Here is a 16,193-nt window from a genome sequence, read left to right as displayed (position 1 = left end):
ATTTGGGACAAATCATTCACTAAACCCTAAACCTCAACTAAATCTTGTAATGAATAATGTGTAAATTGAGCAACTTGAGGAGTCTAAATTGCTTGGAGTAACCCTGGATTGTAAACTGTCGTGGTCAAAACATATTGATACAACAGTAGCTAGGATGGGGAGAAGTCTGTCCATAATAAAGATCAGCTCTGCATTCTTAACAGCACTATCAACAAGGCAGGTCCTACAGGCCCTAGTTTTGTCACACCTGGACTACTGTTTAGACGTGTGGTCAGGGTCCACAAAGAGGGAATTTTGGGAAAATTGAAATTGGCTCAGAACAGGGCAGCATGGCTGGCCCTTGGATGTACACAGAGAGCTAACATTAATAATATGCATGTCAATCTCTCCTGGCTCAAAGTGGAGGAGAGATTCACTTCATCGCTACTTGTATTCGTGAGAAGTTGAATGTTGAATGCACCAAGCTGTCTATTTGAACTGCTGGCACACAGCTCGGACACCCATGCATACCCCACAAGACAAGCCCCCAAAGGTATCTTCACAGTCCCCAAGTCCAGAACAGACTATGGGAGGTACACAGTACTACACAGAGCCATGACTACATGGAATTCTATTCCACATCAAGTAACTCATGCAAGCACTAACATTTAATTTAAAAAACAGACAGGTGCAGACACATGTATACATACACACGATAACATATGCACTATACACACATGTACTCACAGATTTTGTGTTGTAGATACAGTGGCTTGAGAAAGTATTCACCCCCCCTTGACATTTTTCCTATTTTGTTGCTTTACAACCTGGAATTACAATAGATTTTTTGGGGCGTTGTATCATTTGATTTACACAACATCACTTTGAAGATGCAAAATATTTGTAATTGTGAAACAAACAAGAAATAAGACTAAAAAACGGAAAACTTCAGCGTGCATAACTATTCACCCCCCATAGTCAATACTTTGTAGAGCCACCTTTTGCAGCAATTACAGCTGCAAGTCTCTTGGGGTATGTCTCTATAAGCTTGGCACATCTAGCCACTGGGATTTTTGGCCATTCTTCAAGGCAAAACTGCTCCAGCTCCTTCAAGTTGGATGGGTTCTGCTGGTGTACAGCAATCTTTAAGTCATATCACATATTCTCAATTGGATTGAGGCCTGGGCTTTGACTAGGCCATTCCAAGACATTTAAATGTTTCCCCTTAATCCACTCGAGTGTTGCTTTAGCAGTATGCTTAGGGTCATTGTCCTGCTGGAAGGTGAACCTCTGTCCCAGTCTCAAATCTCTGGAAGACTGAAACAGGTTTCCCTCAAGAATTTCCCTGTATTTAGCATCATCCATCATTCCTTCAATTCTGACCAGTTTCCCAGTCCCTGCTGATGAAAAATATCCCCACAGCACGGGGATGGTGTTCTCGGAGTGACGAAAGGTGTTGGGTTTGTGCCAGACATATCATTTTCCTTGATGGCCAAAAATCTCAATTTTAGTCTCATCTGACCAGAGTACCTTCTTCCTTATGTTTGGGGAGTCTCCCACATGCATTTTGGCGAATACCAAACATGTTTGCTTATTTTTTTCTTTAAGCAATGGCTTTTTCCTGGCCACTCTTCCGTAAAGCCCAGCTCTGTGGAGTATACAGCTTAAAGTGGTCCTATAGACAGATACACCATTCTCCTCTGTGGAGCTTTGCAGCTCCGTCAGGGTTATCTTTAATCTCTTTGTTGCCTCTCTGATTAATGCCCTCCTTGCCTGGTCTGTGAGTTTTGATGGGCAGCCCTCTCTTGGCAGCTTTGTTGTGGTGCCATATTCTTCCCATTTTTAATAATGGATTTAATGGTGCTCTGTGGGATGTTCAATGTTTCAGATATTTTTTTATAACCTAACCCTGATCTGTACTTCTCCACAACTTTGTCCCTGACCTGTTTGGAGAGCTCCTTGGTCTTCATGGTGCCGCTGCTTGGTGGTGCCCCTTGCTTAGTGGTGTTGCAGACTCTGGGGCCTTTCAGAACAGGTGTATATATACTGAGATCATGTGACAGATCATGTGACACTTAAATAAAGTACACCTGTGTGCAATCTAACTCATTCTGTGACTTCTGAAGGTAATTGGTTGCACCAGATCTTATTTAGGGGCATCATAGCAAAGGGGTGTGTCACACCCTGACCTTAGAGATCCTTTTTACGTCTCTGTTTTGGTTTGGTCAGGGCGTGAGTTGGGGTGGGCATTCTATGTTTTGTGTTCTATGTTTTCTATTTCTTTGTGTTGGCCCGGGTATGGTTCTCAATCAGGGACAGCTGTCTATCGTTGTCTCTGATTGGGAACCATACTTAGGTAACCTTTTCCCACCTGTGTGTGTGGGAGGTTGTCTCTGTTTAGAGCACTTTGGTCCTCATCCTTCAACAGCCGTGAGAGGGTGAATACATATGCATGCACAACTTTTCAGTTTTTGATTTTTTTTCATTTCACATCACCAATTTGGACTATTTTGTGTATGTCCATTACATGAAATCCAAATAAAAATCAATTTAAATTACAGGTTGTAATGCAACAAAATAGGAAAAATGGCAAGGGGGATGAATACTTTTACAAGGCACGGTATGTAGTAGTAGAGTAGGGGCCTGAGGGCACACACGTATTATGTTGTGAAATCTGTTGTGAATGTCTTGTAATGTTTTTAAAAATGTATAATTGCCTTCATTTTGCGGGACCCCAGGAAGAATAGTTGCTGTCTTGGCAGCAGCTAATGGGGATCCATAATAAACACAAATACAAGTTTTGGGATTGGCGGACAGAGTTTGTGACAGAGAGGATATCAGCTGTACCTGCTAAGATATGACATACATGCTAGTATCACATAACTCTGAGGCTGTAAAGCTATGTATCAGAATGTATCTGCCAGGGTTATATAAAAAGCCTGCACCCTCTGTGACATCTAGGAAGATTTTAATCCACTTAACCCCAACATTTCTCTAAGTTTTCGCCATCATTTTGAAGCCCTAGTTATTATTTTGCTTTGACAAAGTCATTTCTCTAGATTATTATTTAGTGTGATTATTGATTCATTTACCTCTATCCCTCATTTTAAGGTCAACCCTGCTACGTGAACTCCCATTTGAATATGATGAAAGTAAACTATTTCTTTAATCTTTTTTCAAAAGCAACATTAAACAGCTAATAGTCAAATCATAGCGTAAAAATAGGTGAGCTGGTTCTACTCTTTTTGGCCCTTTCCTGTGTTTTGTGGTGGAAAACTGAGCGGGTCAAGCCTAACACGTCAACCCTGTTACCCATAGACAGCCTACAAATGTTTTAACCATTCCCCCCCCCCCCCCCCCCCCCCCCCCTTCCATTGCCACTCCTTGTTGCACACAATAAGCTTCCATTCCCCTTGTCAAAATGGAATTTATGGCTGATTTAAGATGAAATTGTCAACGCTGTTACTGTCAACCCTGTTACGGTCAACCGTGTTACTTTATTTGACACTTAATATGCACTTGCTACAGTATTTTTATTTATTTAACCTCTTGAGATTAAGTTACACTTCTCAAAAGGCACCGTGGAACAACCATAAAGCCTATGGTGGAATAAGTTGTTATCACCTTATAATAACACCCTGCTCCCAGATGTAAATAAACTATTAGCTACCCAAACCAGTGGTCAGAATGACATCACAGGGCTGGAAAAGGCATAAGACAGGTGACCCAGTTGCAGTATGAAATATATATAAAATAGTGAACAATTAACTTCACTGCGCCTTGTTCACCACTATATTCTTCCTGCGTATAAGCATGATGGTATCTGTGAGACCGCCAATTTTAATAAGGCCAAGAAGGGAAAGGCTCTTCCTTTTCCAAATTCCTCAGGCCGCCTTGGAGGAAGTTGTGCTTTTGGGCTCTGGGTTCTGATAAGAGATGCGTGCTTGCAATTCAACCCCTCCCTCCCTCACAGCGCCAGGAAGTCGGAGAAGTGTGTTTAGGGGCCTGGGAAAATGGCGCTACGTGCTCTAGCCCTGACGCAATCCTTGCCCCCCCCAGTGCGTCCCAGTGCGCACCACACACACTACACACCCACTCTTCGTAGCAGTCTCCTAAGTCCTACCACTATATGGGCCTCCAGGCCTAGAGCTATATTTTGCCATGTCTCTTCATGAGTCGATAGACATGAGAAAAGCATCTCAGTGTGATATGGTAACATCTCTCTGCTCTGACAGCTTACATGGTTCTGATCTTCACAACATCCTCCAGAGGACCAAGCCTTAGACTCGACAGCCTCAGTGGAATGCAAATACAGCTGCTTTTTACTGGGATGGCAAGTGTCAAGTGAGGCGTAAAAGTGGTATGAAAACCTCAAATGTCTGTGAAGTTATGTTGAGAACTGTAACATTAGACAAGTGGAGTGCTAGGGATGATATGACATTGGGTGGTTACTGTGGCCTAGTTACAGTGCCTTGCGAAAGTATTCGGCCCCCTTGAACTTTGCGACCTTTTGCCACATTTCAGGCTTCAAACATAAAGATATAAAACTGTATTTTTTTGTGAAGAATCAACAACAAGTGGTGCACAATCATGAAGTGGAACGACATTTATTGGATATTTCAAACTTTTTTAACAAATCAAAAACTGAAAAATTGGCCGTTCAAAATTATTCAGCCCCTTTACTTTCAGTGCAGCAAACTCTCTCCAGAAGTTCAGTGAGGATCTCTGAATGATCAAATGTTGACCTAAATGACTAATGATGATAAATACAATCCACCTGTGTGTAATCAAGTCTCCGTATAAATGCACCTGCACTGTGATAGTCTCAGAGGTCCGTTAAAAGCGCAGAGAGCATCATGAAGAACAAGGAACACACCAGGCAGGTCCGAGATACTGTTGTGAAGAAGTTTAAAGCCGGATTTGGATACAAAAAGATTTCCCAAGCTTTAAACATCCCAAGGAGCACTGTGCAAGCGATAATATTGAAATGGAAGGAGTATCAGACCACTGCAAATCTACCAAGACCTGGCCGTCCCTCTAAACTTTCAGCTCATACAAGGAGAAGTCTGATCAGAGATGCAGCCAAGAGGCCCATGATCACTCTGGATGAACTGCATATATCTACAGCTGAGGTGGGAGGACAACAATCAGGACAACAATCAGTCGTATATTGCACAAATCTGGCCTTTATGGAAGAGTGGCAAGAAGAAAACCATTTCTTAAAGATATCCATAAAAAGTGTTGTTTAAAGTTTGCCACAAGCCACCTGGGAGACACACCAAACATGTGGAAGAAGGTGCTCTGGTCAGATGAAACCAAAATTGAACTTTTTGGCAACAATGCAAAACGTTATGTTTGGCGTAAAAGCAACACAGCTCATCACCTTGAACACACCATCCCCACTGTCAAATATGGTGGTGGCAGCATCATGGTTTGGGCCTGCTTTTCTTCAGCAGGGACAGGGAAGATGGTTAAAATTGATGGGAAGATGGATGGAGCCAAATACAGGACCATTCTGGAAGAAAACCTGATGGAGTCTGCAAAAGACCTGAGACTGGGACGGAGATTTGTCTTCCAACAAGACAATGATCCAAAACATAAAGCAAAATCTACAATGGAATGGTTCAAAAATAAACATATCCAGGTGTTAGAATGGCCAAGTCAAAGTCCAGACCTGAATCCAATCGAGAATCTGTGGAAAGAACTGAAAACTGCTGTTCACAAATGCTCTCCACCCAACCTCACTGAGCTCGAGCTGTTTTGCAAGGAGGAATGGGAAAAAATGTCAGTCTCTCGATGTGCAAAACTGATAGAGACATACCCCAAGTGACTTACAGCTGTAATCGCAGCAAAAGGTGGCGCTACAAAGTATTAACTTAAGGGGGCTGAATAATTTTGCACGCCCAATTTTTCAGTTTTTGATTTGTTAAAAAAGTTTGAAATATCCAATAAATGTCGTTCCACTTCATGATTGTGTCCCACTTGTTGTTGATTCTTCACAAAAAAATACAGTTTTATATCTTTATGTTTGAAGCCTGAAATGTGGCAAAAGGTCGCAAAGTTCAAGGGGGCCGAATACTTTCGCAAGGCACTGTAGATTACAACACAATGGATGTGTTCTAGGGAATGGCCAACATATGTCCTCTGAATGACTGTAAACAAGGACATTTTTTATGAGGAAAAGACAAGAAAGACCAAAAGATAGAACTGACCTCCATTTTCTGTTCTTAAATCAGAGAATATAGATGTTTGATGAATCACAAATAACAGTGATATCCAGCAGTTGGTCATCTATCATGTTTCTATTCTGTTAGGTATTTGGTGTATGACCCAAGTGTGTCACTCAGTCAGCAAATCAGAGTTAATATGGAAAAAGTAACAATGGCCCTATAACAATGGCAATCAGAGAGCACCTGGTGATTGTTACACAATCATTTATCCCCCTTAACCATCTATACCAGTGCTGGCTTATCTCATTCCATTACTCCCCGGCCAAAGTTGGCAGGTAGAATTGCATTAGGTCATAGGTATAATTGTTCCTGCGCTCTGTTGCTCCTGGTTGCTAACAACAGTGTCTATGTGATCCACTCATGCCAATGGGGAAATGAGTTGGAGGGATTTTCGCTGCTATAGTTAGAGAACTTTCAGATTGCAGAAAGTATAATTGGTGAATTAAGGTCTTCTAGGAAATACTAGACACCACAATGAACCGGTCAATCTCTACTGAACCTTTTTAGAGAACCATCTGCAAATGAGCCCAACTTAGGGGTCTGCTCACTTTGAATCATGTTGATTGGATTGAAATACTTGGCATTTAATGGTCAAGTAGAACTATGCACATGATAAGATGCCAAATCTTAAAATGGTGAAATGCAACAGTTAGTTGATTAGAGACCAAATACTCTAATCCATTGCAATGACTGAGTGACCTTGTTCAGTCTGGTTCCTCTGAAAAGCTAACACCATGGGAAAAATCCATATTGGAAAACAACAGATTTGCTAGGCATTTTATCTCTGATTCCAAAGCAGCTGGTTTTCTATCACAACTCCTAAGTTCATCAAATTTTGCAGCCTGAACCCATTGCCTACATGCTAGGAATATGTATGGAGCAGGAAACAAATACAGTGTATTACACACTAACATTACACACTAACACTAACATCACTGAAATGAATTTAATCAATTGACTGGCACCTGCATGAAGAATTCAACTCGACAGCCTCAACACTCTCCCACATAACACTCAACCTACAGGCCAGAAATACAAATAGAAATGTTGTACTCTGTAGGCATGAATTCTTAAGATGTATTTTGAATATTTTACGTGGACTTTTGTTATAGGATTGATTTTGTTAATTTTAGAGTAAACTAAGAAACCTATCTTTATAATCTATATGACAAAACATCTAGGCTATTTCAACAAGTATTTATTACATTATTTGATATAAAATAATTAATTTTAAATGAGCTGAAGTATCATGTTTATGTACTCACGTTCCTTGACAAAATGGTGAATATTGGCACTCTTTACTGATCCTACTCAAACAATCAACCACTTATTTTTTTCATTAGAGCTCACTCAAGAACATTTTCAAGGATTGTATTAACAGTATAGTCATTTATTTAGCATACTGGTCCCTTGTGGGAATCAAACCTACAAATCCTGATGTTGCACACACATTTGCTACCAACTAAGCCACAGTGAACCCTTTCATGTTCCTTGAAAGTCAAACTATTCCTTTTGAATCTATATGACAAAACATTTCGGCTAGTTAAATAAGTCTTTTTAAAAGCCTGTTGCAAAACTATAGTCTAGAGCATGCATTAGACTAAAGGGCTGATGCTCATGCGGTGGTGCAGCACATCACCTTACATCATCTGAACTCCTCACCTCATTTTGAGCATCACATGAACCTCACAGCTGACACCCTATCAGGTTAGTAGTGGCTCTCTGAATATGTTAATACATCTAAGTTTATATTTGTCGGAGTCCTAGAATTTGCTATTGTACTACTAAAGTTCATAGAAGAAAAGTTGTTACTTACTTGTAATCAACATGGTGCTGTAATGTTGTCAGATGAAATGTGATATTTAGTCTCGTTTTATTCTTGTTAAGAATGAGCAAATTTATCAAACTTGATGTTGAATAATAAAAATACAAAACAACTATACAAATCTAATCAAATATTGAAGACAAGTTCAGCTGTCTTGATCATATTGGCCATCATAGTGAAATCAGTACAAATATTTCCACTTTCCAGTCGCCCTTCCCTCCCCTGGACCATACCAACTGCACTTAACGCTCACCCCAGGAGGGAGGCTTCCAAAACTACATAATGGATGACCAAGGCTGTTGACTTTTAAAGCATGCCAGGGTATTTATAAAGTATTTCAGAATTCAGATAACTTTCTCTACTGTGACAACTAATACAACTGTAACATCTGATATAAAATAATTCATTTTAAATTAGCTAATGTATTCCCCCCCACACCACCACCCTTAAGAGAGTGTGGTTGATCCCATGACATTGCCCTGTTGGTATTAGACTAGACTGGAGTGACCAGAAAGAGATTTCCTAACCTCAGACACTGGCCTTGAGGGCATATTCCCCCCTTTGTAGTCAGACTTGACAGCTAAAATTAGATGTAGCAGACAATCAGCCTATCATGGTAAACACGGAAACTCTCAAAGACAGTCAGGCTAAGAACATGATGAAATTCCCTCCACACGGGTTTCATAATAATCATGTATTTTTTATATAATACAGTACAATATTTGTACTTTATGTAACTAGTCCTTCCAATATCCAGATGCCACATTTCTTACACATTTATGTTCTCACTTTTCTTGACAAAATGGTGAATTTTGACTCCATATATACTGATCCTACTCAAACAATCGATCACTTATTTATGTCATTAGAACTCACTCAATAACATTTTCATGGATTTCATTAACATCATAGTCATTCAGCAGAAGTCTTATCCAGAGTGCATACATTTTCATACTGGTCCCCCATGGGAATCGAACACCCTGATGTTGAACACACCACACTCTACCGACTGAGCCACAGGGAACCCTTCCATGTTCCTTGAAAGTCAAATTATTCCTATGGTACAGTACCTTACCTCTAAAACCTGCAGCCCACACTTATATGTGGTCTGACCTTCTCCTGTAGCTGCTATCAGCATCTTGTAAAAGGCAGCCGCTGTTTCAAAGCAGAACATGGCACATTTAGTTCAAATCAAAAGAACAAGAGGATAGTAACTCTAATGACTACCCTTAAACCACTGTGGATGATGACAAAAACCTGCAGTGCTAATAGCCCTCTTCAAGGCTTCATCAGGATTCATTCCTAGGTAAGCCATTAGCGGTAATAGGTTCCATTTACAACGTAGGTGTTTGATTAGGCTCTTTTAAATGTGAAAACCCCTTGAGAGGGCCACCTCTTTGCTGCATTAATTCACAGTTGAATGAAAGATGGAAAGAAATGAAAACAACTAATGACTTTTACACAAGAGTGAAGTACAGGAACCAAGGTCCCCTTGGCAACCTTCCTGGAGCGCTTAGCTCAAGTTTATAATAAAACCTGGAAATAGGCATTCTTGGCTGTTACTGGGAATGAGATGTTTTTCTTGGATGACCCTAGCCCAAGATTCTGGTTTATGTGCATGATGTCATAGTCCATCATAATGCAGACCAAAGTTTTGTTATTTTTCCTGCAGATTTTGAAACCGCTTCTGCTTCATGTCTATGTACTAAAGTAATTATTTTATAATACACTTTTGAAGACAAATGTTGACTACGGTAACTGTCACAACTGACCAAATATTTTATCTTGGCACAATTATTACGTTTTTCTGCTTGGGTTAGCTGGTGAATTCATCAAAGCCACTGGCTCCTTCTGGTTCCTTGAGGGTCCCACCCTTGTTTTGGGTGAGTTAATTTTGCGGGACGGGGGTGTGCACTGCAGTCCTCCTCCCCAAGCAAAGGCTTCCGCTCTGACAAGCCCCTTATTCCAAATGGTCCAACTTCAAATGATGTAAAGCACTGTCCTCACACAATCTGCTTTAATTCTATACCTATATAAAACATATTAGCTGCTGTTGAATGGTTTGAGTTCTGTGGATGTTATAAAACTTGTTGCTATTTAAGAGATTATAACTTCTGGGTTTTCCTCCTCAGGATCACAACTCCTAAATGCTGAAGTGATAGTGATCAGCAAGGATGAAATGATCTCTGCTGTTAATATCTAAGTTTCTCTACCTCTCCCATCAAATCAAACTTAACCATGACGACAGATGCTTTTCTACTTACTGTTGCTTCATGGGCAGTCAGCCTGCCTTACAATATATACAAAACATCACAAAGAAATTGCCATACGGAGACGTGGAACTATGCTGAAACTATAGAAACCACACTGAACACCACAACAAAGAAGATCATTCCACATCATCTCACTTTACGATATGAGCTTGGACAGGTTGGCTGAAAATGGCCAGGCTATAGCCAAATGGGTCTATATATCAAAGACACACATCCAGAGGTCCAATAGCATCTCTCTCCAGTTCATCATTCTTAGAAATGATATCATCTGTGTTCAAATCTTTGTGTTGATGAAATTATGTTACTTCAACAGCTGTGGTGGCAGACCGGCCAGCAGCCATCCAGTCTGTTCTACTGGATGGTTTTATTTACAACTGAAGTATTTACAATGACTGTGATTAATGCTAATGGCCAAGCCTCTCTATTGGAAACAGTCAGATCCATCCACCAAGACTGATCCAAAGCAACACTAGCGCCATGTGGACTGTGGGCATGTTTAATACAAAGCGACATATGTCCTAGTGTTGTGAGAAGGACAAAGGGACAGCCGTGTGTGTTTACCTAGTATGAAAGTTGCCCCATCCTCGTTTGTTTGCTCTTCCATAAAGCTGAGAGGCTCACTTAGGCTTGACCTCTGCTCTTGACAGCTGCTGCACTGCTGGCCCCTGGTCACTGTTTTGTAAGGTTATGCAAGAACACACATCCTTTTCCTGAGTAAGAGGAGGAGGGCGTCAGAAAAGGAAGAATTCAGCTCAGTACCCCTCCCAGGGTAGAGTGTGTGTGTGTGTGTGTGTGTGTGTGTGAGACTGTGTGTGTGTGTGGTTATGACTGTGTTACTGAGGGTATGTGAGGATGTGTCATGTGTTTACTCTCATGGACTTTGTTTCTATTTGAGTATACCGTATGCACTTGTGATTGTGTGTTTCTCTCTATGTGTGTATTTCTGTGTCTGCAATCTGAGTCCAGCCTCTGAGTCTTTGGGCTGGTATTTCCGTTGATGTAGGAAGCGCTCTCTCTGTCCCTACAACTGTGTGTCCCTCTCCTTCTACTCACCGGTACTGCAGCTCCAGCTTGCCATCTAGCCTCTGTGTTCAAATCAACCTGTCCTGAACACACTGGGCACCTCTGTACTGGAACCAGGAAACACTGAGCACAATCACTGACCACTTCCTCCTCGCTCAAAATAACTTCTAACTTTAGCAGAAATATTTTATCAAAAGCTATGATGATAATAATAAAACTACAGTATTTTGGCCTGTTTGTGTACCCTTTAGGGACAGAGACAGAGGGACAGAGGTGGCAGTGTGGAATGAAAATAACCTGTGAAAATAATTAAAGCATTTGACATGAAAACTGGAAAAAGCATACCGGTAGCTGACATCTGTGAGGTAATACCAAACCCATGAAAAGGCCTTGGCCCTGCCATGCCCTGACATGGTCTGAATGTTATTGTATAATAGTGGTGTAGAGTTAGTAGAGTTGTCAGTGCCTGTTTGTCTCTTTCTGCACTGAATATAATTGCCATAGCTCAGAGCTTAGGTTACAGTAGGCCAGACTCTGTCATAGGCCAAGCGACAGGACTAGCCCTTGAAAGGAGCCTCTGACGAGCTACAGAATCAATTAAGTGGGGATATGATAAGAGCTGTGCTTTATTAGTTAGAAATTATTAGTTGCTTTATTACTTAATAATGATCTGGGGTGCAGAGTAATGGCCCATCCATGTACAGTTCATTTGGAAGGCTTCTTCATTGGGACACCTATGGCTGCTATGTTCTCTGGCAACATATCTGTGTTTATTTCACTTCTCATACCTCAGCTATTGAATTGGAGTTTAGGGAACACATTTCTATTTCATATATCTGATAATGGCACTGGAGGGGATGGCTGCTGTTTTACGGGCTCCTAACCAACTGTGATATTTTGTGTGTTTTTTTCTGCATTGTTTGTAACTTATTTTGTACATAATATTGCTGCTACTGTCTCTTATGACCAAAAAGAGCTTCTGGTTATCAGAACAGTGATTACTCACCTCGAACTGGACAAATATTTTTGTCCGACGCAAAGGATTTACTGCTTCTCCGAATCCAGGCCGAAATACATATAATTTACGTGAAGAAAAGACGGAAATACAGGGGGCTGCCTTGTGAGAATTCGTTGGTGAGTGGGTAACCCGCCTCTACCATCCGTTCTATTGGCCAACTTGCAATTACTGGAGAATAAAATGGATGATCTCCGTTTGGGACTATACTACCAACGGGTTATTAAAAACTGTAATATGTTTCACAGAGTCATGGCTGAACGACAACATGGATAATATACAGTGCCTTCGGAAAGTATTCAGACCCCTTGATTTTTTCTAAATGTTACGTTACAGCCTTGTTTTAAAATGGGTTGAATAAAAATCCTCAGCAATCTACATACAATACCCCATAATGCAAAGCGAAAACAGAAAATACCATATTACATAAGTATTCAAACCCTTTGCTATGAGACTCAAAATTGACCTCAGTTGCATCCTGTTTCCATTGATCATCCTCGAGATGTTTCTACAATTTGTTTGGACTCCAACTGTGGTAAATTCAATTGATTGGACATGATTTGGAAAGGCACACACCTGTCTATAAAAGGACTCAGTTGACAGTGCATGTCAGAGCAAATACCAAGCCATGAGGTCGAAGGAATTGTCTCTAGAGCATCGAGACAGGATTATGTTGAGGCAAAGATCTTGGGAAGGGTACCAAAAAATGTCTGCAGCATTGAAGGTCCCCAAAAACACAGTGGCCTCCATCATTCTTAAATGGAAGAAGTTTGGAATCATCAAGACTCTTCCTAGAGCTGGCGGCCCAGGAAACTGAGCAATCGGGAGAGAAGGGCCTTGGTCGGGAAGGTGACCAAGAACCCAATGTTCACTCTGACAGAGCTCTAGAGTTTCTCTGTGCAGATGGAAGAAACTTCCAGAAGGACAACCATCTCTGCAGTACTCCAACAATCAGGCCTTTATGGTACAGATTGGACAGATGGAAGCCACTCCTCAGTAAAAGTCACACGACAGCCCGCCAAAAGGCACCTAAAGGACTCTCAGATGATGAGAAACAAGATTCTCTGGTCTGATGAAACCAAGACTGAAGTCTTTAGCCTGAATGCAAAGCATCACGTCTGGAGGAAACCTGTCACCATCCCTATGTTGATGCATGGTGGTGGCAACATAATGCTGTTGGTTATGTTTTCCAGCAGCAGGGACAAAGTACAGAGAGATCCTTGATGAAAACCTGCTCCAGAGCGCTCAGGACCTAAAACTGGGACGAAGGTTCAACTTCCAACAGGACAACGACCCTAAGCACACAGCAGAGACAACGTAGGAGTGGCTTCAGGACAAGACTCTGAATGTCCTTGAGTGGCCCAGCCAGAGCCCGGGCTTGAACCTGATCGAACATCTCTGGAGAGACCTGAAAATAGCTGTGCAGCAATGCTCCTCATCCAACCTGACAGAGTGTGAGAGAATCTGCAGAGAAGAATTGGAGAAACTCCCCAAATACAGGTTTGCCAAGCTTGTAGCGTCATACCCAAGAAGACTCGATGCTGTAATCACTGCCAAAGGTGCGTCAACAAAATACTGAATATAGGGTCTGAATACTTATGTAAATGTAATATTTAAGTTTTTTATTTTGAATACACTTGCAAAAAATGATAAAAAACAGTTTTTGCTTTGTCATCATATGGTATTGTGTGTAGATTGATGAGGGAATAAAAAAAAACATTTTAGAATAAGGCTGTGACGTTACAAAATGTGGAAAAAGTCAAGGGGTCTGAAAACTTTCTGAAGTGCATTTCGCTACACTCGCATTAACATCTGCTAACCATGTGTATGTGACAAATAAATTTGATTTGATTTGGCTTTCCGTGCATCGACAGAACAGAACAGCTACATCTGGTAAGATGAGGGGTGTGGGTGTGTGTCTATTTGTCAATAATAGCTGGTGCGCGAAGTTATAGACCATCTATATTTTTTGTAGCCACCTATTTACCACCACAAACCGATGCTGGCACCATGACCGCACTCAACGAGCTCTATAAGGCTATAAGCAAACAATAAAATGCTCATATAGAAGCGGCACTCCTAAGGGCCGGGGACTTGAATGCAGGCAAACTTAAATCCATTTGACCTAATATCTACCAGCATGTCACATGTGCAACCAGAAGAATAAAAAACTCTTTACTCCACACACAAAGACACATACAAGCTCTCCCTCGCCCTCAATTTGGCTAATCTGACCATAATTCTATCCTCCTGATTCCTGCTTACAAGGAAAAAGTAAAGCAGGAAGTACCAGTGACTCGCTCAATACAGAAGTTGTCAGATGACAAGGAGGCTACGCTATAGGACTGTTTGCTAGCACAGACTGGAATATGTTCCGGGATTCATCCAGAAGCCATGAATTACAGGCAACATCCATACTGAACTAAAGGCTAGAGGTGCCGCTTTCAAGAAGCGGGACACTAATCCAGACGCTTATAAGAAATCCTACTATGCCTTCAGACAAACTATCAAACAGGCAAAGCATCAATACAGAACTAAGATTGAATCCTACTACACCGGCTCTAACGCACGTCGGCTGTGGCAGGGCTTGCAAACTATTACGGACTACAAAGGGAAACCCAGCCGTGAACTGCCCAGTGGCGCGAGCCTACCAGATGAGCTAAATGCCTTTTATGCTCTCCTTGAGGCAAGTAACACTGAAGCATGCATGAGAGCACCATCTGCTCCGGAAGACTGTGTGATCACGCTCTCCATAGCCAATGTGAGCAAGAAATGTAAACAGGTCAACATTCCCAAGGCTGCGGGGCCAGACGCATTACCGGGACACGTACTCAGAGCACGCGCGGACAAACTGGCAAGTGTCTTCACTGACATTTTGAATTTTCCCTGACTGAGTCTGTAATACCTACATGTTTCATGCTGACCACCATAGTCCCTGTGCCCAAGAAAGTGAAGGTAACCTGCATAAATGACTACCATCCCTTAGCACTCACGTTTGTAGCCATGAAGTGCTTTGAAAGGCTGGTCATTGCTCACATCAACACCATAATCCCAGAAACTCTAGACCCACTTCAATTCGCATACCGCCCCAACAGATCCACAAATAATCCAATCTCTATTGCACTCCACACTGTCCTTTCACACCTGGACAAAGGACCACCTATGTGAGAATACTGTTCATTGACTACAGCTCAGCATTCAACACCATAGAGCCCACAAAGCTAAGGACCCTGGGACTAAACACCTTCTGCAACTGGATCCTGGACTTCCTGACGGGCCGCCTCCAGGTGGCAAGGGTAGGCAACAACATATCTGCCACGCTGATCCTCAACACGGAGGCCCCTTAGGGGTGCGTGCTTTGTCCCCTCCTGTACTCCATGTTCACCCACGACTGCGTGGCCAAGCACAACTCCAACACCATCATTAAGTTTGCTGACAACACAACAGTGGTAGGCCTGATCACCCACAACTATGAGATAGTCTATTGGGATGAGGTCAGAGACCTGGCAGTGTGGTGCCTGGACAACAACCTCTCCCTTAACGCGAGCAAGACAAAGGAGCTGATCGTGGACTGCAGGAAAAGGAGGGCCGAACACGCCCCCATTCACATCAACGGGGCTGTAGTGGACCGGGTCGAGAATTTCAAGTTCCTTGGTGTCCACATCACCAACAAACTATCATGGTCCAAACACATCAAGACAGTCGTGAAGAGGGCACGACAACACCTTTCCCCCTCAGGAGACTGAAAAGATTTGGCATGGGTCCCCAGATCCTCAAAAAGTTCAACAGCTGCACCATCGAGAGCATCCTGACCGGTTGCATCACTGCCTGGTATGGCAACTGCTTGG

General features: G+C 42.0%; 1 protein-coding gene across 3 annotated transcripts in view; it reads right to left on the bottom strand.

Moving 5' to 3' along the window:
* Nucleotides 1-16,193, bottom strand: part of LOC110538890 (rho GTPase-activating protein 7) — a 117,681-nt gene that overhangs the window by 23,764 nt on the left and 77,724 nt on the right. Inside the window, exon 1 of one of the 3 annotated variants that reach the window (XM_090192386.1) lies at nucleotides 10,869-11,012. The exons of 1 other annotated variant lie outside the window; for it this stretch is intronic. In XM_090192386.1, coding sequence (XP_090048512.1) covers nucleotides 10,869-10,911 — 43 coding nt within the window. In that variant the 5' untranslated portion in view covers nucleotides 10,912-11,012. Of the gene's footprint in view, nucleotides 1-8,025; nucleotides 8,571-10,868; nucleotides 11,013-16,193 lie in introns of those variants that run through there. One more of the 3 variants, XM_036937474.2, reaches the window with a different exon arrangement.

The sequence above is a fragment of the Oncorhynchus mykiss genome, chromosome 12 (genome assembly GCF_057628025.1).
Source record: "Oncorhynchus mykiss isolate SJ-2025 chromosome 12, ASM5762802v1, whole genome shotgun sequence".
Taxonomy (NCBI): Eukaryota; Metazoa; Chordata; class Actinopteri; order Salmoniformes; family Salmonidae; genus Oncorhynchus; species Oncorhynchus mykiss.
This window is presented reverse-complemented; position numbering and strand designations above follow the sequence as displayed.